Below are 27,765 nucleotides of genomic sequence, written 5' to 3' on the forward strand. Positions count from 1 at the left end.
TGTTTTGAAAGTGTGCGTGAGCGCCGTGTAAAAAGTGACAGTTCGTCACTTTTTAGTTTGACTTTGACCAACCAACGGGGTACAAACTAAAAAGTGTCAAACGAAAAAGTGACCAACCACCGGGGGTTGAGTGTACCGTGTAAAAAGGTAGTGATAATGGTGAAAACTAAAAAGTGTCAAACCACCGGGGGTTGAGTTAAAATCGTCAATTTATCCTCCTGTGCGAGTTGGCCACGAAAAACTTTCAATTCTATGCCTGGAAACATTGAGCCACACCAAGAACTATCAAAATTGACCTTCGGTTGGGCTGTAGTTATCCCCAAATAGAACCACATACCCTAAAACTGGTACGGAAATATTCATGTCAGTTGATGTTTACATTAGGAACGAGCAGGATAGACTCTTTGTTTACACTGCGGTATTGGCCCAATTACATTGTTTTGCTAGTATTAACTCAAGCAACGATTGTACTGCTCTGAGAATTGTCCCCGAAAAAGTTTCAACACTTTACACTTTAACTGTTGATATTGGATTTTGTAACATCCAACGCCAACAAAATATTTAAATAATATCTACCGGTAAATCAAAATCACTTCAACCACACAACTTGGGCTGGCATTAGAGTTTGCCCTTATAATAGTTTCAATAAAGTTATCTACGTGCGCATGTATGTTTTGTGTGTGTTGTACCAGGGGGTAGCGAAGAAGACGCCATCTTTGAAGTTCAGAAAACAAACACTGAGAATCAGTATTATACATATTACTATGTTTACACGAAGTGTGTTATCCTGGTTGAACTCAAGAGTCCCATGCAAATTTGTAAAAGCAAACTGGAGAATGTGTAATGCCGATTCTCAGTGTACGGGCGCACTGTTTTGTCGACCTTTTGGTCGGTAAAGGTAAACAGAAAAATCACTTTATTCGATATTTTCAGCCAATATTGGGATGGAATCTACAAGAATATGATAGAATTTGCCATCAGCAACACAATTCACGTGTTTTTTCAGTAGTGCGTCCATCCCGGAAATTCCCGGGACAAAAATCCCGGGATTTTTCCAAAACCGGGAATTCCCGAATCCCGGGATTTTCTATAATTTGTCCCGGGAATTCCCGAAATTGAAAAAATAATCATATTTTGGTCTGGAAATTCAGATTTGCAACAAGTAGAACACTTGAATACTAAGTAATCGATAAGAAGCATTAAAATAGATAAACAGTTGAATACTTAGTAATCGATAAAATGCATTAAAATATGTATTCGGCAAATATCAGCATTTATTTGGCTTATTTGGGAAATTTATTATAATTTTATTTAACAGGTCCGTGAAATGTCTAGCGCTTTAATTTTTTTCTTTTTTCTTTTTTTAACGACTGGATATATTTACGTATATTTACGATTTTATATTTGAAAAAAAATCTCATATTAAATTATTTTTAATCAAACACCTGCATCTGGGGCAAATAAGGACAAATGTGACAAATAAAGACAGGTATTTAAGCAGAAAAAAATGCATAATGTTTTGGATCACTTTGGTTAAAACAGGAACAGAACTAAACAATTAGTACACCGAATTCCAAATGTATTGCTCTAAATCTCCTGGACCTATTCAAATTTTAGTCCCGATTTCCCCGGTTGGCGATAGTTACTTGAAGTTAATTTATAAAATATGTTTCATATGTGAATTCAAAACTTATCTAAAATTTTACATTGACTTGTATCATTTTATTTGTTGTCGTTTTTTTTGTTTTTAAGACATATTAATGAAGTTTTTTAAGCTGTTTTACTCATGTCATATAAAAAAAATATATAAGAGAAATATTTTTATAAAGACTTATGTAATTTGAATCGCAAATAAATAATGAATCATATTGGAATTGAAAATTGTAGTTTATTTAAAATCCAAAACATCACAAAAAAATGATTTTTATCAATTAATTTTAATTTTAGGCTATTTAAAAACATTCGTCTTCGTTTAGATTGAAGTGTAGATTATCACCAATTAATATTTTAAAGCTAATTCTATGATTTTAAGCTTGAAAACATAACAAATATAATGAAAACATAGATTTAATTACTGATACAAAAATTTCCCGGGATCCCGGGAAATCCCGGGATTCCAAAAATATTTTTCCCGTTTCCCGGGAAATTCAAAACCCGGGAAAATTGGACGCCCTATTTTTCAGGAATTTATCGTTTAAATTGCGGAAAACTTTAAAATCAAATACCCAAACAATGATTTGTTGTGGGCTACCATTTGACAGTTTGTGCTTTTGTTGTGGGCTCTCGTTTGACAACCGTGCTAATGTCGACTGTTGTCAGTTTGCTTTGGTTGGAATAGGGTTGCCATCCCCCCGGTTTGTACACACACGAAAAAGATTGGGATTATATCTGGAGCAACATTTGAAATGGACGCATAAACATAAATTCTGAGACTGAGGTACTATTACACGAAACTCGCAGTTTTAAAAGGCAGAACTTTGGCTTTTGCTGTAAATTTCGAGATTTGTGGAAAAACCTATCGTCTCGGCATTAGCAAAATAGTTCCAGCCGTCAAAATGCTTATCCGCCATTTTCTCGTGTTGCTTCAGAAATTTTGTTTTGAAACCAGCCAGCAAAACAAATTACGTGCTGTTATTCCTGAGATCTTGCTTAGTTAACTCTATTACGGCGTAAGTACGACGAAAAACATTTCTCAATCAGGGATGTTAAATATTTCATTCAACCCCCGGTGGTTAGTAACTTTTTCGTTTGACACTTTTTTAGTTTGTACCCCGTTGGTTGGTCAAAGTCAAACTAAAAAGTGACGAACTGTCACTTTTTACACGGCGCTCACGCACACTATCAAAACATTCGTTTGATAGTGTGTGTGAACTCCGTGTAAAAGGGGTGTCAAACTAAAAAGTGACCCCGTTCGTTTGACAACAGTTGGTGTCAAACCATCGGGGTTTGAGTGTATAGAGGAGAAAATCGTGACGTCAGAAATGAACTCAAATCACTCAAAGTTCATTTTGTGAGTGACTTTAACATTTTGGCATAGTTTGACAGCTACCTCGTTCCCAGGTTTTCTGTGGGAAAGAAAAGGAGGCGAATACTTTATGAAAATCATACCTGTCAAAATTCCTAGCCTCAAAATTTTGTCGCGAGTTGCTTTTCTCCTCTATTGGAGATCTAAACCATAACAGTAAATGATAAGTTTCTGGTATTGGCATCACTGTCAGTACAGACTTATAGATTTTGTTTCAACGGATCGTTATCTTGCAGTTTTACGAGCCTTTGGAAAAAAGAGGGAAACCAAACCAAACACATTCTTTCGATCCCAACAGCGAACCAGTGCGGTTAATTTTTTTTGGCAAAAGCAAGTATTTATGTTTGATTATTAAATGAATTCCCGCGATTTGAGATAATTTCCGAATATTTTAATCATAATCATGGCAAAAATGTTCACTTTTATTTCTTTGAACTTTTTTCAGTGAGTACTGCATCAGACGACTCCGAGCGGGATGCTCGGCGCCGGAATCTTAGCATTTCCGTGAAAGAGCTCTACGAACAATTCTTGACTTTTTTTTGATAAGGTCCTATAAACAAATGTAAACATTGAGTGTATCCCGCTTACTCCGATGGATTTTGACATAAGGTGTGAAAGGGATACACTCAATGTTTACATTTGTTTATAGGACCTTATCAAAAAAAAGTCAAGAATTGAACAACGCAGCGAAGCTAAAAAAGCACGAGCGGCAGAAAAAGCTGACCCCAGCGAGCTATTGCAAGATCCCGGAAAGAACGACAGTGTTAGGTTGATGATCATTTTTCGCTGCATCCACTCATCTGTTTCAAATGAGGGACGAATACGTTAAAGCCGGCCCGGAAAAAAAACACGGCAGGAAACTGATGAAGCCACCGATATACATTAACATGGCTGCTTCAGCAATGCCGTATCAAAACCACGTTTATGCCCCAAAAAAACCAAATGATGGCATGTTGACCAAACTTTGGGTACCACAGAGGTGACGGAGAAAATCATTGAAAGAAATTTGTCTTAAAGCTCTATCTGCGGAGTCGATATAAGTATTTTCAAAATGTCGTGCGTTACCATCGGCGTCACATTCTAGGTAGGTACTTTAATCTTACGTCCCGAGCAGAGATGATGTCTGCAACGTCTGTCTGTTTGCTTTTGGTTTGAAGACAATCCAAAATTCCTTCGAATAGTGGAAAAGGATTACAAAACAAAAATTCTGCTAAATAAAAACAAAAAATTCTCGAAATGTGCTCTCGGCGTTTGTGTAAATGTAAATGTGGGGTTAGTGGCAGTGGAAAAGGTAGAAAATTAACAATGAAGAGAGACTGAGCTCCAGAACAGAACCAAAGAAACAAAACAACAAAACAGCTTAGTGTTAGTGGAGGAACGGGAAATTCGACTCGGAGATGTCTCATAGCTCTTGAAGTGTGTGGTATGTGTATTCTTTTGAGGGGGTTGGTTTCGAGGGGGAATTTTGAAGAAAACCTACCTCGTGGCCGCGTACAGAGGGCACCACGGACAGATGCAGCACAGCAGCAGCGTTAGGATGCCCAGGGCCAGCAGGATGGCGAGGAAGATTAGCAGCCAGAAGAGCACCCGATTCTCCGCCTTGTAGAGGATCTAAAAATGAAGAAGGGGTTAGATTGTGGACTCTGGTTCCCAAGCTGTGACGTGACACTCACCGCACTCCGCTCGTCCTGGCTGATGGCATTCGTCACGGTTCCGTTGACGGACAGTCTTTGCTGGATCCGGGCAATGTCTACCACGGAGTCACCATCGTACAGGATGGTCGCCAGGACCAGGCTGCGGTCCTTGCTGTCGCCGCCGATGTCGGTGGCCCCGGGCACCGCAGTCGTGCCGCTGTACGGTCGAATCTCCTGGATGATGACCTTCCCGCCGGTGACGTCCGCGAGCGTTTCCTGCACCTTGGCCCGGTCTGGATCGTGCCCGGGCACGATGAAGGTCATCGTGCGGGTTCGGCTCTCCGGCGGGTACACCCGGATCGTCGTCGTGGAGAAACGCACCGGAACGCCCAGGTCGAAGGCCCGTGCCGTCAACACGAACACCTCCGACTCCTGTTGACCCTGCTGCTGCTGACTAGTTTGACGCCGTTGGCGAGTGGACTTGGCTCGCCGCACCAACGCCGACGTAAGCTTCAGTTCTCCAGTGATCGGATGAAGCTCGAACTTGTTCTCGTAATTACCGTAGATCAGCTCGTACCGAACCTCATTGTTCGGCGCCTCGGCATCACCATCAATCGCTTTGATGAACGCCGGCACGGTAAAGTTCCGCAAGTTCTGCGACAAAATGAACTCGTACAAACTCTTCTCAAACGTCGGAGTCTCGTCGTTCACGTCAATCAACCGGATAACCAGCAGAACCTGCGCCCGATTTCCAATCCCGTCATCATCCCGAGCCTCCACGTACAAATGATACTCCGGCATCAACTCCCGATCGAACCCGTGGTTGCTCGTCGCCACCGTAATGACCCCCGAACTCGGGTCCAAGTTCAGCGAAGTGTTCTGCGGGCCCAAAATCTGCGTGTACCGGATCTTCCCGCCCAGCCCCGTGTCCACGTCGGTGGCGTGAACCTGCACGACGCGCGTCCCGGCGGTCATGTTTTCCGGCAGGTCGACGATGTAGTCGTTCTGCTCGAAGACGGGCGCGTTGTCGTTGACGTCGGAGAGGTACACCGATACGTTGACCGCGGCGGACAGGTTCGTGGCGGGGCCGAGCTCCTGTGCGACGATCTGGGGAGAGAGGTAAAATTAGAATTTAATTTACGTTTTTATCAATTTAATAAAAAACTTAAATTTTGAATTTCTTGCATTTTTCAATTCATAAAAAAACAATTCAAAAGCTCAAAATCAAAATTTAAAAGTGGTCAAATTAAAAAAAAATCGAAATTTCTTGAATTTCCTTTATTGCTAAATTCTTAAATTGCTAAATTTCATTAAATTCCAAAATTTCTTAATTCTTTAAATTCGTAAAATTCTGAAAATTCATTAAATAAGTAAAATTTGTAAAATGAGAAATTAAAAAAAAATGATTTGTAAATTACGTCGAATTTGTAAATTTCGTCGAGTTTGTAAATTTCGTCAAATTTGTAAAATTTTGTCGAATTTGTAAATTTCATCGAATTTGTGAATTTCGTCGAATTTGTAAATTTCGTGGAATTTGAAAATTTCGTTGAATTTGTAAATTTCGTCAAATTTGTAAAATTTCTTCAAATTTGTAAGATTACGTCAAATTTGTCAGATTTCGTCAAATTTGTAAAATTTCGTCAAATTTGTAAAATTTCGTCAAATTTGTAAAAATTTCGTCAAATTTGTAAAATTTCGTCAAATTTGTAAAATTTTATCAAATTTGTAAAATTTCGTCAAATTTGTAAAATTTCGTCAAATTTGTAAAATTTCGTCAAATTTGTAAAATTTCGTCAAATTTGTAAAACTTCGTCAAATTTGTAACAAATCGTCAAATTGTAAAATTTCAAATTCTTGTAAGATTTAGGAAAATCGATAAATTGATAAAATTTCGTTAAATTCGTTAATCTCGGGAAATTCGTAAAAATCGTAAAACTTTAAAATTTATTAAATCTAGTAAATTTAGTAAATTTAGTGAATTTAGTAAATTTAGTAAATTTAGTAAATTTAGTAAATTTCGTAAATTTATTTAATTTAGTAAATTTAGTAAATTTCGTAAATTTAGTTAATTAAGTAAATTTAGTAAATTAAGTAAATTTAGTAAATTTAGTTAATGTAGTAAATTTAGTAAATTTAGTAAATTTAGTAAATTTAGTTAATTTAGTAAATTTAGTAAATTTAGTAAATTTAGTAAATTTAGTAAATTTAGTAAATTTAGTAAATTTAGTAAATTTAGTTAATGTAGTAAATTTAGTAAATTTAGTAAATTTAGTAAATTTAGTTAATTTAGTAAATTTATTAATTTTCTTAAATTTAGTTAATTTAGTAAATTTAGTAAATTAAGTAAATTTAGTTAATGTAGTAAATTAAGTAAATTTAGTAAATTTAGTAAATTTAGTAAATTTTGTAAATTTAGTAAATTTTGTAAATTTAGTAAATTTAGTAAATTTAGTAAATTTAGTAAATTTAGTAAATTTAGTAAATTTAGTAAATTTAGTAAATTTAGTAAATTTAGTAAATTTAGTAAATTTAGTAAATTTAGTAAATTTAGTAAATTTAGTAAATTTAGTAAATTTAGTAAATTTAGTAAATTTAGTAAATTTAGTAAATTTAGTAAATTTAGTAAATTTAGTAAATTAGGTAAATTTAGTAAATTAGGTAAATTTAGTAAATTTAGTGAATTTATCTAGGGTTTTTTCTCAAAATTTATTTTCCTTAAAAGAACCCCCAGTTAGCAAAATCTAAACGTAGAAATATGTATCCTCCCTGCAAAGGCTTATGAATTTATCTCAGTTGAAAGGTTCTCCAAATCTCTGAATTGCAAATGTAACATCCTGGAGCAGAACTGTTAAATTCTAATAATTAGTGAATTTAGTAAATTTAGTAAATTTAGTAAATTTAGTAAATTTAGTAAATTTAGTAAATTTAGTAAATTTAGTAAATTTAGTAAATTTAGTAAATTTATTAAATTTAGTAAATTTAGTAAATGTAGTAAATGACGTTAATTTTCTTAATTTCGTTAATTTTCTAAATTTTGTAAATTTTCTAAATTTCGTAAACTTTCTAATTTTCGTAGGTTTCGTTTATTTTGTAAATTTCGTAAATTTAGTAATTTAGTTAAGTTAGAAAAGTTAATAAATTTAGAAAATTTCGTTAGTTTCGTAAATTTAGTAAACTTTCTAGATTAAGTAAATTTCGTAATTTTTTAAATTTTGTAAATTACGTGAATTTAGTAAACTACGTGAATTTCGTAAATTTCTTTAAGATGTAAATTTTGTAAAATTCCTTTAAATTGCAAAACTCTATAAATTTGTTAATTTCGTAAAATTTGTAAATTTCGTTAAATTTGTAAATTTTGCAAAAGCAAATCACAAATTCTACAAATTTAACAAAAAATTATAGAATATGAAAAATTTGTAAAATTCTTAAAATCGTATAATTTGCAAAATTCGAAAAAAATTGTAAATCACGGACATATTGTAAAATTTGTAAAATTCTTCAATTGTGTAGGTCTTTTTTCTAAAGAAGTAAAAATTTTAAAAATTTTAAAACTTTGAGATTTTTAAGAATTTGAAAAATTTTAGGAATTTCAGGAATTTTAAAAAAATTAAAAGATTTAATAATTTTAAGAATTAATTTTTTTTTAAAATTTTTTAAAATTTTAAGAATTTTAAGAATTTTAAGAATTTTAAGAATTTTAAGAATTTTAAGAATTTTAAGAATTTTAAGAATTTTAAGAATTTTAAGAATTTTAAGCATTTTAAGAATTTTAAGAATTTTAAGAATTTTAAGAATTTTAAGATTTTTAAGAATTTTAAGAATTTTAAGAATTTTAAGAATTTTAAGAATTTTAAGAATTTTAAGAATTTTAAGAATTTTAAGAATTTTAAGAATTTTAAGAATTTTAAGAATTTTAAGAATTTTAAGCATTTTAAGAATTTTAAGAATTTTAAGAATTTTAAGAATTTTAAGAATTTTAAGAATTTTAAGAATTTTAAGAATTTTAAGAATTTTAAGAATTTTAAGAATTTTAAGAATTTTAAGAATTTTAAGAATTTTAAGAATTTTAAGAATTTTAAGAATTTTAAGAATTTTAAGAATTTTAAGAATTTTAAGAATTTTAAGAATTTTAAGAATTTTAAGAATTTTAAGAATTTTAAGAATTTTAAGAATTTTAAGAATTTTAAGAATTTTAAGAATTTTAAGAATTTTAAGAATTTTAAGAATTTTAAGAATTTTAAGAATTTTAAGAATTTTAAGAATTTTAAGAATTTTAAGTATTTTAAGAATGTTAAGAATTTTAAGAATTTTAAGAATTTTAAGAATTTTAAGAATTTTAAGAATTTTTAAAATTTTAAGAATTTTAAGAATTTTAAGAATTTTAAGAATTTTAAGAATTTTAAGAATTTTAAGAATTTTAAGAATTTTAAGAATTTTAAGAATTTTAAGAATTTTAAGAATTTTAAGAATTTTAAGAATTTTAAGAATTTTAAGAATTTTAAGAATTTTAAGAATTTTAAGAATTTTAAGAATTTTAAGAATTTTAAGAATTTGAAGAATTTGAAGAATTTTAAGAATTTTAAGAATTTTAAGAATGTTAAGAATTTTAAGAATTTTAAGAATTTTAAGAATTTTAAGAATTTTAAGAATTTTAAGAATTTTAAGAATTTTAAGAATTTTAAGAATTTTAAGAATTTTAAGAATTTTAAGAATTTTAAGAATTTTAAGAATTTTAAGAATTTTAAGAATTTTAAGAATTTTAAGAATTTTAAGAATTTTAAGAATTTTAAGAATTTTAAGAATTTTAAGAATTTTAAAAATTTTAAGAATTTTAAGAATTTTAAGAATTTTAAAAATTTTAAGAATTTTAAGAATTTTAAGAATTTTAAAATTTTTAAGAATTTTAGGATTTTTAAGAATTTTAAGAATTTTAAGAATTTTAAGAATTTTAAGAATATTAAGAATTTTAAGAATTTTAAGAATTTTAAGAATTTTAAGAATTTTAAGAATTTTAAGAATTTTAAGAATTTTAAGAGTTTTAAGAATTTTAAGAGTTTTTAGAGTTATTAGATTCTGTTTCAATCAATTTCCTGCAAGACAGTGCTGCCAGTTTATATTTGTTTTGCTTACCTGAAAGTGCACATACTCCGCCGTCTCGTAATCCAGCATCACGTTGTCCCGCACTCGAATCACAAAGTTCGCGTGCCCCTCGGCCACATTCGGCGAAATCTCGAACGTCCCGTTGTTCCCGATCAGCGTCAGCGAAAACACCCCGTTCTTCCCCGCGTCGTCGTCCATCACCCGTGGCGTGTACGGATCGGTAAAGGACAGCACCGTCCCGGGGGCTGCGTTCTCCTCCAACCGTGTGACGTAACTGGGGAAAGATAACAATCGTCGCCGGTTATTGATTTGGGTCATTAGTTAAGGGTTTCAGGGAAGGTCAACTTCCGGCCTTGCGTGCAGATCGTCATTAAACAGATAGCGGGAACAGTAGGCTTTTGATGGTTTGACAACGTCAATGTTTATACAACTTTTTTGTTCTTGACTGTCAAACCATCGGCAGTTTACTGTATCGTACTCACTGGTCATTTTCAAAGTACGGCGGCGAGTTGCTGCGTTCCGGCAGGAAAAACGCCAGCTGGACGGTGGTGGCCATCGCCGGCGGTTCGTCACGGGCAACCTTGACCTCCTCGGCGATAACGGTCAGCAGGACCGGATCGCCGACGTGCGTGAGCGCCAGGATGTCGTCCAGCGGGCGAAGCAGGGAGATTTCACCTGTAGATTGATTGATTTTAATGAGTATTTTTTAGTTTGTTTACAACTTAGCTCGCGATACTCACCGCTAGTTTCGTTGATTTCGAAGAACGACGTAAACGGATTGCCCTCCGAGACCAGTCCGTACCGGATCTCCCTGGGAACGCCCTTGTCGCCATCCTCAGCGTGGACTTGCAGAACCTTAAAAAGAAACTCAAATCAGTTGGCAACACTGCGCTGTCAATAAAGCGCCTTCTTACCTTATCGCCCGGAATCAACCCCGGCGGCAGCCGCGTAACAGGTGGCGCCACCGTAAACACCGGCGGAACGTCCTGCACATCCTCCACGATGATGACCACCTCCAGGCCGGCAATGTTCCGCGAGTCCTGCCCTGGTTCGGCATAGGCGTCCTGTGGAAGAATAAAGAATGACAGCCATTAAAGCCGGATAACAGACAACGGCGCGATAATTACAGCCCAAGGCCACGCCGAGAAATGTCAAAAATCAGTGCTGCCATCAGTCAGGCAAATTAGAAACGCGCGTTTTAAATGCCACAAAGTAAATTGATTACATCGTGTTCGATTTCTATTAGCGTGTGAACACACATATGCGCCGCAGGCTACGGAAAAGCAGATGTAAATTTATGCAAATCCGCAACTCTGGTTAAATTTTATTACTGTTCCAGTTCCATTTCCACTTCATCTACATAATTAAAAGCGGCGACGCCGTCGGAGCGCCTTGCGCTGTCATTTGCCAGGTCCATTAGCGCCGCGCAGCGGCCGAAAGTGGAACTGGATTTGAACACAAACTACAATCATCCCACGCGAAAACGGTAAGGTTATGGTCACGGCGAACGGGTTCGTAAACAAAGGAACATTGGAAAGGTTCTGAAGCCATAGAGTTCGATTTGAGAATGACAGTTCCCCACCTCTCTTTTAGCTACCTTGATTTCGATCTGTCAAACACAGAGACGTACTCAGTCTTGCTTGCAACTCTATGTCAAAATCGAACCACAATGATTGTTATTGATCGCGCGCGATGATCGACAGATGCAGTTCTAAATCATAGGTTATGGTTACGTGCGTTACAATCCAGGTGTGAGAAAATAGTCACTTTTCCCACAGGTTCTCACATTGTACGATGACAAATGACAGCCGCGATCGCGGGCAAAGTGGCGCAGAGGGTGCTAATCACACGGTGAGTTAGCGACGCGATGTCCTGCTTAGAACGAACTGCACCGAGCAGATGATTTGTGGTGACAAGTCAAGGAGGTATTGTTTGGCGTGTGGCGTGATTTATGGCCTTTCCGCGGCGTTTAATGAATGGGTGTTTGGAGCGTGCGTCACATGCGACACCGTACGTGCGACGGACCAGGAACAGTTTTGAGTAAGATGAATGGTGCTGGCGGGTTGTGGAATAAGGACCGTTTGACCAGTGGAGAGCGTTTTAATTGGAACGAGGCAATGAATTTAAAATGGAGCTGTAAGAAAATTTGAGAAGATAGCTAAGAAACAAAAATGTCCTCATTTTTATAGAAATTGTTTCATTTTAAGTCAACGTTATTGTTGAACTATACATTGTTAAACATTGCTGCAAATATTTTTCAAAGTTTGTGTCGCCTCCTCCAATATTGGCTCGAAAATCGGAGAACGAGCTGTCAGTAGGACCATTTCTATCAAGAAGGGCCGCGAAGTTAATTTTTCAAAATTGATTTAAAAATCCATTTTAAATCCTTTGCGGTTGCACAAAGGGTCATTGTACTCAGAAAAAAAGCATTATCGTTGTGAACATTACTATAAAAAATTAAAGCTTAATTTTAGGATCCAATTTTGGAACATTTATGAAGTAAAAATGAAGTAAAAATACCGTGATTCGATAATGAATTCGATTTTGATGTGAAATTTTAGCGAGGCCTTAAGATAGTTTAGTAAAAACTTAATTAATTTTTTTAAATCCCTAAAATTTAAGTTTGCTATTTGGGTTTACAAAAATTGTAATTGTTTTTTTTAATTTTGTAAATTTTCAAACTTTTAAATCCCTAAAATTAAAAATTTGATTTTTTTGCAATTCTAAAGCATGAAATTTTTTAAATTTTAAATTTAATACACTAATTTTTCAAAATCTCATTTTTTAAATAAATTTTAACATTTTTTTGAATTTTTGGATTCCTAAATTCATAAATTCTAAAATGTATGAATGTTTTAAGCTTTAGATTTTTGAAGAATAATAAACTTTTTAAATCATGATGTATTTGAATTTTTAAACATTTTTGATGTTGAATTTTAAAATTTTTATATTTTTAAATTTCATATTTATTTAATTATTGAAATTCTAAATTTTTAAATTTCTGATTTTTTTAATTTGTATTTTAAAATTTTTAAATGCCTTTAGGCCGTTGCAAATATTTTTCAAATTTTTTTTCGCCCCCCCCCCCCCCCCCCCCTTTAAAATCGGCCTGAATAATAAGGGCGTAAAAAATTTTTTTTTCGAAAAACTTCAATTTTTTTAGGAAAATTAAAGTTTAATCAACCAAAAACCAGTTAAAATGCATTATCCTGCGTCTATAATCATATTTAGCATGTTTGAACTCCGTTGAACACATTTTAAATTTTCATGAAATACCAATGTACAGTCCCACGAAAAGTTTTTTTTTTCGCGAAAAAAAATGTTCGTCAACACATCCATAAGCAACTGTACGCGTGTAAAATGCATTTGAAAACACTTTTTTCATCCAAATGTTGAAACCATGGATTGAAATTTGATTTTTTCTATTTTTTTGCCCCCCCCATCGACTTTGGTGTAAGCCGCGGGACATAAACTTCAAAAAATATTTGCAACGGCCTTACGTAAAAATTCTAAAATTATAAAATTTTCTTAATCGATTGATTTTTTTATAATTTTTAAAGTAGGCAAGTTTTTTTTTTTATTTTTAATTAGGTACATTTTTAACCCTCTACTGCCCAAATTTTTTTTTCGAAAATATTTATTTTTCCCGTGTTCAGGAGGTCATTTTGAGCAACTTTTGTTCTACGAAAAACTTTACTTCTCTTGTTTTATGTTTTTCTTGTTTTATTTTTAGTATTTTAATTTGCATTTATCTTGTTTAGTTTATGTTTGTTTTTGGTAGTATTTGGCCTATTCTACCACCTAATATAATTACATTTTGCCTATCTAATTTTTTCACGTTTTTACAGTCACTTTTTCAATTTTTTGCATGTTTTTTACATTTTCTGCTATAGAATGGAACCATCGTCATTTAAATTGCATAAAATGCGTAGAGGCATAGTCTGGGACACTACAAAAATTACTGCATACTTCTTTTTACTGAAAATATAGGAAATGTTTTTAAAAAACACAGCCAAAGTTGACCCCTAAAAAAATGAAATTTATAAAAACATTGGCAAAGTCACATAAAACAAGTTAAACTTCCAACCCTGAAATTTTCTGAAATTTTATAAGTTCTTCTTTCCAATGCTTTTTAAAGATCAAAAATCGGTTGGAAAATTGATTTTTGGCGATTTTTTAGATCGAAGCCCGTCTAAAGGCGGGGTTAGGTCGTAGAGGGTTAACAAATAAACAATTTTGATCTTTGGTAACTTGTTTTTTGAAATTCTGAATTTCTGATTTTTTACATTTTGAAATGTCTAGATTTAAAATCTCTTAATTTTGAATTTTTTCTGTAAATAATTTCTAAATTTTTTAATCTTGAAATTTCAAAGTTTTGTCTTGATTTTCAAATATTGAAGTTCAAAATAATATTAAAATCTTGATTTTGTCTTTCTTTAAATTAAAGTTGTTTCAAATTTTTTAATGCGTAAACTTTTTTTGTGATTTTACAAAAAAATCATAACTGAATTCAAAATTTTATTTCTTTTTATTTATAAATATTCAATTTTCTGAATATAAGTATTTTTTAATGTTTTAATTTCAAAACTCATGAGTTTTAGATTTTTTTTGCCAGACAATTTAATGATTTTTGTTATGGCTTTTCCTTTTGTTTTACTTCAAGCCATTGCTAATTTTATTTTATTTTATTCCCCCCCCCCCCGCCCTTATTCTTTAAAAAATCATCAAAAATCAAAGGCAAAAGAGTAATTTTGAAGTTTTTGTATTTTGAATAATTAAAACTTAAATTTTAAAATTTCTGAATTTTAAAATTTTTTAATTTCAAATTGTGAAGTGTTTGTATTTTGTTATTATAATTTCAGTTTTTTTTAGATTTAAAATACATAAATTCTTAAATTCTAAAAAAAAATTAGTTTATCCAATATATTTTTTGAGTTTTAACATTTTTAATTGAATGTCAAAATATCTATATTTTTCAATTTAGTAATTTAAGATTTTTGAATTGTTGAATTTTCAAATTTTAAGTATTTTTAAATTATAAATATGCATTTATGTTTTGAAATTTTTGAACGTCTTGTTTCAAAATGTTAAATATTTTGAATTTTCCGAGATCTTGAGTTCTAAAATTTGCCAGTTTTTTAATTTTGAAATTCTGGAATTTTCAATCATACAATTTGCAAAATTTGAACCTTTGATTATTGGATTAATTGTTTTTTTAATTTCAAATTTTAGATTTCTATTATCTTGAACAGGCCTGCCCAACGTCCGGCCCACGACGGCTTTTCAAAATAGTTCTATGACCGGCCCTAAAGGCTGTTCATAAATTGTAAATAAATTTAGTGTCAAAATTTAAAGGATAATGTTGAGATCAAATTATCAGATATTATAACGAAACATTTATTTGCTTAATTTTTGCTTTTGACATAAAATGTTGCTAATTCAACGTTTTGTTAGGATGTTGTCTTTTTTTTTAATTTCTTAAAGTATTGGCTGTTTTTACTTCTTAATGAATTGTTACATTTTTGAAGATTTTGATTGAAATTGATTTTTCATAAATGAGTAACAAAAATAATGTATTTTTTCAGAACATCTTTTTAATTATAAAGTTAGCTGAAAAAAAGCTTCAAAAAAGCAAATTAATCTTATCAAAATTAAAGATCGCTGTACATATTTTTTAAATATTAAAAAATCTTTCAAAATGAGTCAAGAAATCAGACAGCATTCATAATTCTAAGAAAATTTAAGAATGACGAATTAAAAACTATCAGATATTTATATTTTTCCACATTTTCTAAATTTCGTGTCTTTAAAATCATTTTGAAATGTTTTGTAAAATATTTGAATAAAAGTGCACAACAACGCAAAAATTGTTTTTTCGTAAAAAAAGTTGAATATTTTTTGTTAAACCACAAAAACAACTTCAATACAATTTTAACCGAAACACAATAAAAATAAATGAAATAAACACATATTTGAAAGTTATCACTTCTTTATTTATTTGTTTACTTAACCTGGCCATGGTCTTCGTTTTCTACATACACGAATGGTATTCCGGGTCTATAGGACCCAGAAATGTTTTCAGCTGCCAAAATTCGAGATTGTAACCGATTTTGGATGTCTTGACCGCAAATGAAAGGCTAGGATGTCTACTTTCTGAATCCGACCGGCAGAACCGGGTTTGGACACCGTGGCCACCGGGAACCTGCTATAACCGAAAAAAGTCCTTTTTGAGGCCCCTACTTTGAGGACCTGTATCTCCGAAACGATTGCACATAGTAGGTTGCTTCCGCTTGCATTCGACAGATAATTACCTGAATTTTAAGCCCCAGAAAAAATTATTGGTCCATAGTGGCCACCGGTTCCGGTAACCCGGAACTTCCGGAAAACTTGATTTTTACAGTTTTTGACATAAAACCGTCACACAGACCAGTATTTTGAAACCGATTATTTTGTAAATCATTGCAGAAGGATACTATATACCACCCCTGACTGTTTGGTATCGGTTCTGGCCAACTCTGGCCAATCCTGAACCGGTTCCAGGGTACCACTAAAACGGTTCAAATAATTGTCACGCTAGAAACCCGTCATGTTGCATATCAAACTTCATGAAATTGCATGTTATGACCATTTGAGGTCATGCCGATGTCCTCTGACCCATCCTGGTCACTCCGGAACCGGTTACCGGTGGCCACTGGGGGACACTATCGGAATATGCAATGAACCCTATCATCCGACATATCAAACTTCATGAAATTGAAAGTTATGACCATCTGAGGTCATGCCGATGTCCTCTGACCCATCCTGGTCACTCCAGAACCGGTTACCGGTGGCCACTGGGGGACACTATCGGAATATGCAATGAACCCTATCATCCGACGTATCAAACTTCATGAAATTGAAAGTTATGACCATCTGAGGTCATGCCGATGTCCTCTGACCCATCCTGGTCACTCCAGAACCGGTTACCGGTGGCCACTGGGGGACACTATCGGAATATGCAATGAACCCTATCATCCGACGTATCAAACTTCATGAAATTGAAAGTTATGACCATTTGAGGTCATGCCGATGTCCTCTGACACATCCTGGTCACTCCGGAACCGGCTACCGGTGGCCACTGGGGGACACTTGTGGAATATGCAATGAACCCTGTCATCCGACGTATCAAACTCCGGAACCGGTTACCGGTGGCCACTGGGGGACACTATCGGAATATGCAATGAACCCTATCATCCGACGTATCAAACTTCATGAAATTGAAAGTTATGACCATCTGAGGTCATGCCGATGTCCTCGGACCCATCCTGGTAACTCCGGAACCGGTTACCGGTGGCCACTGGGGGACACTATCGTAATATGCAATGAACCCTATCATCCGACGTATCAAACTTCATGAAATTGAAAGTTATGACCATTTGAGGTCATGCCGATGTCCTCGGACCCAACCTGGTCACTCCGGAACCAGTTACCGGTGGCCACTGGGGGACACTATCGGAATATGCAATGAACCCTATCATCCGACATATCAAACTTCATGAAATTGAAAGTTATGACCATTTGAGGTCATGCCGATGTCCTCTGACACATCCTGGTCACTCCGGAACCGGCTACCGGTGGCCACTGGGGGACACTTGTGGAATATGCAATGAACCCTGTCATCCGACGTATCAAACTTCATGAAATTGAACATTCTTACCATCTGAGGTCATGCTAACGTCCTTTGAACTTATCTGGTCACTCCAGAATCGGTTACCGTTGGCCACTTGGTGACACTCTCTGAGTATGTAGTAAACCCTATCATCCGACGTATCAAACTTCATGAAATTGAAAGTTATGACCATCTGAGGTCATGCCGATGTCCTCGGACCCATCCTGGTCACTCCGGAACCGGTTACCGGTGGCCACTGGGGGACACTATCGGAATATGCAATGAACCCTATCATCCGACGTATCAAACTTCATGAAATTGAAAGTTATGACCATTTGAGGTCATGCCGATGTCCTCTGACCCAACCTGGTCACTCCGGAACCAGTTACCGGTGGCCACTGGGGGACACTATCGGAATATGCAATGAACCCTATCATCCGACGTATCAAACTTCATGAAATTGAAAGTTATGACCATTTGAGGTCATGCCGATGTCCTCTGACACATCCTGGTCACTCCGGAACCGGCTACCGGTGGCCACTGGGGGACACTTGTGGAATATGCAATGAACCCTGTCATCCGACGTATCAAACTTCATGAAATTGAACATTCTTACCATCTGAGGTCATGCTAACGTCCTTTGAACTTATCTGGTCACTCCAGAATCGGTTACCGTTGGCCACTTGGTGACACTCTCTGAGTATGTAGTAAACCCTATCATCCGACGTATCAAACTTCATGAAATTGAATGTTATGACCATCTGAGGTCATGCTAACGTTCTTTGAACTTTTCTGGTCACTTCGGAATCGGTTTCCGATGGCCACTTGGGGACACTTGTGGAATATGCGAGAAACCCTATCATCCGAAATATCAAACTTCATAGAATTGAAAATTATTACTATCCAAGGTTATGCCGACTTCAACTAACCTTACCTGATCAATCTGGAACCGGTTACCTATGGCCACTGAGGGCCACTCCGGGACCGGTTACCAGTGGCTTTTGGGGAACATTATCGTAATATGCAATTACGGCATATCGAACAACATGAAATTGAACAATATTTAATTACGCTAACATCCCCTAACTCTATCAGGCTTTTGGAATCGGTTACCGATGGCAACTGGTGTACACTTGTGGAATATGCGGAATAGAAACCCTATCGTCCGACATATCAAACTTCATGAGGCCGTCTTTCTCTCAAACCGAGTGTTGCCGAGATTTGGGTGCAGAAACTCTTTCATCTAACCTTTAATTTTGATATTTTAGAAATTATAGACACGCAAAAATCGGTATTTTCTCGGATAGCTAAGCTGCACTATTGGCGTTAAAATCCTCTAAATGCGAATCCAAACATGTTTGGAACTTGCTACTCGGCATGTTGTTTTGGGTACCAGGATACTGCGGCATTGAAGGCATTGAAATGGCTGATGAACTTGCCAGACTAGGCTTATCAAGCATATTCGTGGATCCCGATCCGTTCCTTGGAATCTCAAAAAGTGCCGTGAAGCAAGAAATAACTAATTCGTCGCTTGTGTGCTATCTATCTCCTATCTTTTTACAGCAGACGTGTTACAAGATAGCACAAGTGACGAATTGAGGACAATCGCAAATTGCTTCAATCTGGGGCGAGATGCGTGGATTGAGACAAGCGTAAACTTTTATCACTCCAAGTCCTTCAATCACCAAGAAACTTCTTGGCTTAAACCGTAGGGAACTACGAATACTCGCAGGGCTTCTAACAGGACATTGTCCTGATTGATATCACCTGCACAAAATCGGCATGGGGCCTAACATCCTCTGTCGTTTTTGTTTAACTGAGCTAGAATGCTCGGCACATGTGCTCTGCCGGATAAATGGATAAACAATGGCTGCAAAATATCCCCTCGTCTACCGATCCCATGAATACGAGTAATTTGTAGTATGGACTGTAACCAGGGTACATTACAAAAGATAGCCTTCTTAGGTGGTCGCACAAATGCCCAATGTGAAAAAAAAGTTTGATATTGATAGACAGATTAAAAACTATAGTAATGAGAAAATAGTGAAAGATTTCGTGTCAAAAATATGTGTAATATTACATCAGGAATTGGTGATTTTCCATCAGTTTCTGGTGAATTTTCATTAGGTTCACATTTTTACACATTTTTTAGGTAAAATTACTCAAAAAAGTGGTTATCCAAATTTTCAACATTCCAAAATTCACATATTTTTTGCTGTGCGATATAGAAGGATACAGATGTTGGCATAACCTGGGATAGTAATAATTTTCAATTCTATGAAGTTTGATATGTCGGATGTTAGGGTTCTAGCATATTCCACAAGTGTCCCCAAGTGCATGACCTCAGATGGTAAGAATGTTCAATTTCATGAAGTTTGATAAGTCGGATGACAGGGTTCATTGCATATTCCACAAGTGTCCCCCAGTGGCCACCGGTAACCGGTTCCGGAGTGACCAGGATGTGTCAGAGGACATCGGCATGACCTCAAATGGTCATAACTTTCAATTTCATGAAGTTTGATATGTCGGATGATAGGGTTTACTACATACTCAGAGAGTGTCACCAAGTGGCCAACGGTAACCGATTCTGGAGTGACCAGATAAGTTCAAAGGACGTTAGCATGACCTCAGATGGTAAGAATGTTCAATTTCATGAAGTTTGATACGTCGGATGATAGGGTTCATTGCATATTCCGATAGTGTCCCCCGGTGGCCACCGGTAACCGGTTCCGGAGTGACCAAGATGGGTCAGAGGACATCGGCATGACCTCAGATGGTCATAACTTTCAATTTCGTGAAGTTTGATACGTCGGATGATAGGGTTCATTGCATATTCCGATAGTGTCCCCCAGTGGTCACCGGTAACCGGTTCCGGAGTGACCAGGATGGGTCAGAGGACATCGGCATGACCTCAAATGGTCATAACTTTCAATTTCATGAAGTTTGATACGTCGGATGATAGGGTTCATTGCATATTCCGATAGTGTCCCCCAGTGGCCACCGGTAACCGGTTCCGGAGTGACCAGGATGGGTCCGAGGACATCGGCATGACCTCAGATGGTCATAACTTTCAATTTCATGAAGTTTGATATGTCGGATGATAGGGTTCATTGCATATTCCGATAGTGTCCCCCAGTGGCCACCGGTAACCGGTTCCGGAGTGACCAGGATGGGTCCAAGGACATCGGCATGACCTCAGATGGTCATAACTTTCAATTTCATGAAGTTTGATATGTCGGATGATAGGGTTCATTGCATATTCCGATAGTGTCCCCCAGTGGCCACCGGTAACCGGTTCCGGAGTGACCAGGATGGGTCAGAGGACATCGGCATGACCTTAGATGGTCATAACTTTCAATTTCATGAAGTTTGATACGTCGGATGATAGGGTTCATTGCATATTCCGATAGTGTCCCCCAGTGGCCACCGGTAACCGGTTCCGGAGTGACCAGGATGGGTCAGAGGACATCGGCATGACCTCAGATGGTCATAACTTTCAATTTCATGAAGTTTGATACGTCGGATGATAGGGTTCATTACATATTCCGATAGTGTCCCCCAGTGGCCACCGGTAACCGGTTCCGGAGTGACCAGGATGGGTCAGAGGACATCGGCATGACCTCAGATGGTCATAACTTTCAATTTCATGAAGTTTGATACGTCGGATTATAGGGTTCATTGCATATTCCGATAGTGTCCCCCAGTGGCCACCGGTAACCGGTTCCGGAGTGACCAGGATGGGTCAGAGGACATCGGCATGACCTCAGATGGTCATAACTTTCAATTTCGTGAAGTTTGATACGTCGGATGATAGGGTTCATTGCATATTCCGATAGTGTCCCCCAGTGGCCACCGGTAACCGGTTCCGGAGTGACCAGGATGGGTCAGAGGACACCGGCATGACCTCAGATGGTCATAACATGCAATTTCATGAAGTTTGATATGCAACATGACGGGTTTCTAGCGTGACAATTATTGGAACCGTTTTAGTGGTACCCTGGAACCGGTTCCGGATTGGCCAGAGTTGGCCAGAACCGATACCAAACAGTCAGGGGTGGTATATAGTATCCTTCTGCAATGATTTACAAAATAATCGGTTTCAAAATACTGGTCTGTGTGTCGGTTTTATGTCAAAAACTGTAAAAATCAAGTTTTCCGGAAGTTCCGGGTTACCGAAACCGGTGGCCACTATGGACCAATTATTTTTTCTGGAGCTTAAAATTCAGGTTATTATCTGTCGAATGCAACCGGAAGCAACCTGCTATGTGCAATCGTTTCGGAGATACAGGTCCTCAAAGTAGGGGCCTCAAAAAGGACTTTTTTCGGTTATAGCAGGTTCCCGGTGGCCACGGTGTCCAAACCCGGTTCTGCCGGTCGAATTCAGAAAGTAGACATCCTAGCCTTTCATTTGCGGTCAAGACATCCAAAATCGGTTACAATCTCGAATTTTGGCAGCTGAAAACATTTCTGGGTCCTATAGACCCGGAATACCATTGGTGTCAGTTTTTTTTTGGTGGGCACTTCCGGTGGCCACCGGAAGTTCATTTTTGGCCAGAATGTGTGTCTTAGTAAGATACACAAAGTCACAAAATTTCAGATCTCTAGGTGTTTTTGGTCAAAAGTTACAATTACTTTTATAGTGCTACTGGGTCCTATAGACCCGAAGACCATGCCCGGGTTAAAACAACCTAATAAAATAAATTTTATTATGTTTTTTTTTTGTACCTTTACCAACATTAGTTCAGGCCCGCCACTGCTTCAGAAAAATCATATCTGGCCCGTAGGGCCAAAAGGTTGGGCACCCCTGATCTTGAATGTTTGAAATAATGTATTTTCGATCTTTTTTTATTTAGAATTTTTATGTTTTTAAATTTATTTATTTCAGAATTTTCAGATTTTTTAATTTAAATATTTTGCTATGATTATTTTTTGAATTCCAAATATATTATGTTCCTGATTTTGTTTACGTTAAAATATTAATTGTTTTTTATTGGTCAATTTATGGATATCTGTTTTTTATTATTTTGAAATTACGGAATTTTTATCTTCTTTTGATTTTTTTTTATTTCTGAATATTTGTATGTTAAAATGTTTGAATTTCAAAACTCCTGATTTTTTTTCCAGAAAATTAAATGATTATTGTTATGACTTTTCCTTCTGATAAACTTAAAGCCATTGCAAATTTTATTGTTAGTTTTTGTTCCCTTCCCCCATTTTTCCGACATTTTTTTTGTTTTAGATAATTCGGTCAAATTATCATTTTTTTTTAAATTTTCCTCATTAAATCCGCATTTTATTCTGATTAATGACAGCTTGAATCCCACCCTACCTTATCTTATCTATATGCCTTGGCTCCGTTTGACAGCTGTTTGCTTGGAACATGAAAACATGCACACTTACAGATAATGATGAGAATTTTGATGACTTTTGATGAGAATGAGAGCTTGTTTTTTGAACTGAGATTATTAAGATAGCTGGAACTTAATCAAACGATATTCACCTCTTCAATTTGTCATAAAGAAATCAAATCGGTTTCACAAAGGCTGATCATTTTGAACGTGTTAGTCATTCGTCTTACTTTCAAATACAGTTCATCAACTGCAATTGACTCGTTACGACAGCCAATTACTGCAAGGCAATTGAGCTGAAAGCAAAAACAAACACACCGCTTGACAATTGGGTAGCTAATTGTAAGAAAAAAAAAAGTCAACAAAACCAACCCACGTGGATGCACAACAGACCCCCCAAAGGGTCCCATGTCCGCGCATTCCAAAGACTCGTATTTGTTTTTAAGCTGCAACCAAACCCAATCCCAGCACTTCAAAGCAAATTAAATTCAAATAGATCAAGCTTTTGACACACGGGGTATGCAGAAAGAAACGCCGCCATTGCATCGAATTTGATTGGATCAGTCGCGAGTTGCAGGACGGCAATTTCGCAGAACATATTGATCCGCGCGCGCAGATCTATGCGGCGCGAGTTATGATTAATCATATGTCCACGCCATCTGTTGGGCCGAGTTTGACTCACTCCGTCGTGCGTTGTTGACATGCTCGCTGTCACAGATGACATTTTGAAACTTTTTCAACTTTATTTTTTGTTGAAAGTTTAAGAGTGACAGTTCTTTGTTTACATCGCTACACTCTAGCCTACAAATATTCATTCTATATTTGATATGTATGTGCCCACCATTAAGTCAACAGAGCATGCCATGACGATTTTGCTCGGTGACATGTGCCAAACGAGACCGAGATTTTTTCGCCATATTTACATTTAATTTCACGAGCGCAATGTTTCAGCCGTCATTTGTCATAATATGTACACGCAAAACCGCCAATGTGAATTTGTTGAACGTTGGTATCAAATTCTTGAACATCGGATGGTCATAAACGATCATGCGCATTCGATGTTCAAAGCGCGATGACCATCCGATGCTCACTGTGCTTTTTAGGAAATTTGACAGCTCGTTTCAGTGTGTGCGTGTCGTCACGGGCGGCTTTTCTGTGGTTTTCGCTATTCACCGCTTGTGGCGCCACCGTACATCGCAGTAGCTGGGCTAGTACCGCTTTTCACCACAAGATGGATTCTATCGTTTTTTGCCCCCAGGACGCATACCCAAATTCCGCTGAGAATATTATTCAAAGCAGACAATTTTTGATGCTGTTATTTTGGTTTAACAGCAACTAAAATTGTCTGTTTTGACCATTATTCTTACGATGAAACGATTAAAAAAACGAACAATCAGTATTTTTTTAATAGTCACATAAAATAAAAATTTTGCATAATCCTAACTAGTTTTTAAACGTAACTTGGTCATCTTCATGATCAAAACATAAATGGACTTGTCTCCGGCCTCTTGGGGCTTACGGTTTAACTTTCAATTTGGTTGGCTCCTAAGCAGCGAGAGTTTTGGGCGGTTTCTACGGCTCGGCGCTGATCGTTCCGTGAGTGGTGTGTGACTTCGTTCGGTTTGGTCGGAGGTTTCAACTCGTACTACGGCTTCGATCTGAACCGATAATAATCGTGCTCGACTTGAGCTTTTCGAAATATACTCCGTGATGAACCCCTCCTGAAAAAGAAAAACACTGTCAGAACTTTTTGATTCAACCTCCAAAACCCGTTTAAACTCACCTCTCAAACAAATCGTGCAAGTTCGGTCTAAAAATCCTTTAAAAGCGCTGGGTTTTGCGCGCCTTGAGCCGCTCGAGCGTGTAGATGGTCACATTCGCGAAAAAGTGCTCCATCTCGGCGAGCGCGTACAGCTGCTTGGCGTGAACCGGAACCGGGCGGTCCGGGTTGGTGCTGAGGTGGCACAACGTGGTGGCGAACTTGGTGCGCTTGGCCAGCGGGAAGGCCCGGACGTCGACGCCACCGAGGATGATAGCTTCATGATTTAGAGAGCATACACGCGAGTTTCCCGGTTGTCCAAACTTGAATTTCCTCGACAATTTCTCCGTTCGCGGCGACAGAATGAACTAATACTTTTTGGTTTGGCGCCACTCGGACCTTTTCTAGATGTAGAAGAGCACTTTTCCGTTGCCCATGCTCACGAACATGGTGCGGATGTTTATGCTCTTGTCGACGGACACGTCCAGCGCCACAAATCTCCAGTCGTTCTTGGTCTTGGCGTCCGCGGTCGGAGCGAGCGCCGATTTATGGTCCAACTTCCAGAAGCGCCACATCGTTTCCTGGACAAAGTCGTGGTCGACAGTGTCGCAGATAAGGCGTGTACATAATAATGTTTCGTAGAGATAGCTTAGAATATCAGAATTAGTGCGCAATATTTTAGAGAATGTCGCAGATAAGGCGTGTACATAATAATGTTTCGTAGAGATAGCTTAGAATATCAGAATTAGTGCGCAATATTTTAGAGAAGTCATTTATGACCATTTGTATTATTAGTGTCGAGTTTCGAACGAGCGACGACGCTCACGAAGCAAGAGCAACATCGGTGTGCTTTGAAATAGACAAGCAATGCGTGTGCGACTGTATTAGTGCGTCGCGAGCGTTGAGTGTAGTCGACGCAACGCGAAGCGTTGGTGTTGAAAAGAGAGAATGCGAAACACACGAAGGCGGCGCGGGAGATAGAAATTAGAGTGTTTTGTATGTGTCTGTGCATATCGGATCGTTGGTAGCGCGAGAGTAGCTTTGGTGCATCGCAAATCAGAGAGAGGTCTTTAGTCTGGTTTTCAGTGTTGAAGCGAGCAGTTTGGTTTCAAGTGGTGGGTGGTGGGATCTTGAAAAAAAGAAAAGACTCTCGCTCGGTTTAGGCCAAAAACTACGACAATGGCACAGTTGGTAGAATTTAGTGTTTAAAAATAGAATACCTTCGAAAAAATTATATTCTATGGTCCCCCACCCCCACAAGTTGTGTAAATTGTGAAAAGGTGAGCAAGTGATACAATACGAAGGCTAGGAGCAACCGGTAAGTTATGCTTGAGATTTTGTTGGACAATTGGAAGAGACGACAACCCACAGTGATGTGTTTGTGCTGAGTCGGGAGAGTGTAGAACCGACCGGCTCTGTTTCGGGCCGATGTTGAGTTAAAAACGTGCCGAAATATTTGATTTTCTAAGTTGTGTTTTGGAATCAAGTTGATCAAACACTGAGGGGAGATTTCAAGAATGTTGTTTTCTGCATTTTTTTGGAGAGGCATTGGTTCGATTTCGTGAGGATTTCATGATTTGCGTATCATTTTACGTTTCCTTTTATTAAAATTTAAAGTTGAAGAATGCGTTGTTGTGCGGAGGATTGATTGTTTGGGTTGACAGCTGAATGTTTGTAAATGGAAAAAAGATAGATCAGTGTGAGACGACCGTTGTTTGCAGGTCAGCAATGCGGAGAACTGTGAGACGAGTGTTGCACTTTGTGACGGAACTTAAGCGTCGAGCTATTTCCCTGTAGATTGGATTGGTACGGAAGCTGTTCGATGTAACCGATTGTTTTGTTGGCCTGGTGTTGATTACGCTTAACAATTGGCCTGTTTTGGTACGACACCGGACTGGAGTACTATTATCTGTAGAACGAATTGATTTTAGATTACTCCGATATTCTGATAATTTTTCGATCGAAGTCTGGATGAAATGGCACGAGTTTTCTTATAAAATAAGAGTTTTGGTCATAGTAAGTTGTGGTACGACTGTAATTATTTGAACATTCGTGAGATGAGCGTTGCTCGTTGGACATGAGGAGGAAATCGTGAGACGAGCATTGCTCGTTGGTCACGAGGAGGAAACCGTGAGACGAGCGTTGCTTGTTGGACACGAAGAGAAAATCATGAGATGAGCGGTGCTCATTGGACATGAGGAGGAAATCGTGAGACGAGCGTGGCTCGTTGTCACGAGGAGGGAACCGTGAGACGAGCGTTGCTCGTTGGACACTAAGAGAAAATCATGAGATGAGCGTTGCTCATTGGACATGAGGAGGAAATCGTGAGACGAGCATTGCTCGTTGGTCACGAGGAGGAAACCGTGAGACGAGCGTTGCTTGTTGGACATGAGGAGGAAATCGTGAGACGAGCATTGCTCGTTGGTCACGAGGAGGAAACCGTGAGACGAGCGTTGCTTGTTGGACACGAAGAGAAAATCATGAGATGAGCGTTGCTCATTGGACATGAGGAGGAAATCGTGAGACGAGCGTGGCTCGTTGGTCACGAGGAGGGAACCGTGAGACGAGCGTTGCTCGTTGGACACGAAGAGAAAATCATGAGATGAGCGTTGCTCATTGGACATGAGGAGGAAATCGTGAGACGAGCATTGCTCGTTGGTCACGAGGAGGAAACCGTGAGACGAGCGTTGCTTGTTGGACACGAGGAGGAAGCCGTGAGACGAGCGTGGCTCGTTGGTCACGAGGAGGGAACCGTGAGACGAGCGTTGCTCGTTGGACACGAAGAGAAAATCATGAGATGAGCGTTGCTCATTGGACATGAGGAGGAAATCGTGAGACGAGCATTGCTCGTTGGTCACGAGGAGGAAACCGTGAGACGAGCGTTGCTTGTTGGACACGAGGAGGAAGCCGTGAGACGAGCGTTGCTCGTTGGACACGAAGAGAAAATCATGAGATGAGCGTTGCTCGTTGGACATGAAGAGGAAATCGTGAGACGAGCATTGCTCGTTGGACACGAAAAGAAAACAATGAGACGGGCGTTGCTCGTATGATACGAGGAAAATCATGAGAGGAGCGTTACTCGTTGGATACCATGAGGCGAAAGAATATTCTCGATTTCATTGGTAAGTTTTCAAACGAGCACTTACAATGAACTCACTTTCTTGAGCGATGAACTCCAATGCATGTAAAAAGTCACAAACAGGAATCAGGGAGTACGAAATAGGACGCGAATGTCAAGAAAATGAAGGAAT

At 37.3% G+C, this 27,765-nt stretch overlaps 1 protein-coding gene across 10 annotated transcripts in view; it reads right to left on the reverse strand.

Annotated features, from left to right (window-relative positions):
• LOC120419629 (cadherin-86C) overlaps window positions 1-27,765 on the reverse strand; it is a 238,083-nt gene that overhangs the window by 17,216 nt on the left and 193,102 nt on the right. For 9 of the 10 annotated variants that reach the window (XR_005605756.2, XR_005605755.2, XM_039582382.2 and 6 more), the window contains exons 6-11: window positions 10,674-10,823; window positions 10,500-10,614; window positions 10,242-10,434; window positions 9,790-10,033; window positions 4,699-5,766; window positions 4,506-4,636 (exon numbers count right to left, since the gene is read on the reverse strand). Coding sequence is in view for 7 of the 10 variants with exons in the window: in XM_039582382.2 (XP_039438316.1) it covers window positions 4,506-4,636; window positions 4,699-5,766; window positions 9,790-10,033; window positions 10,242-10,434; window positions 10,500-10,614; window positions 10,674-10,823 (1,901 nt within the window). In the remaining 3 variants the exon portion in view is untranslated. Of the gene's footprint in view, window positions 1-4,505; window positions 4,637-4,698; window positions 5,767-9,789; window positions 10,034-10,241; window positions 10,435-10,499; window positions 10,615-10,673; window positions 10,824-27,765 lie in introns of those variants that run through there. The other variant, XM_039582388.2, reaches the window with a different exon arrangement.

Source organism: Culex pipiens, chromosome 1 (genome assembly GCF_016801865.2).
Source record: "Culex pipiens pallens isolate TS chromosome 1, TS_CPP_V2, whole genome shotgun sequence".
Lineage (NCBI taxonomy): Eukaryota > Metazoa > Arthropoda > Insecta > Diptera > Culicidae > Culex > Culex pipiens.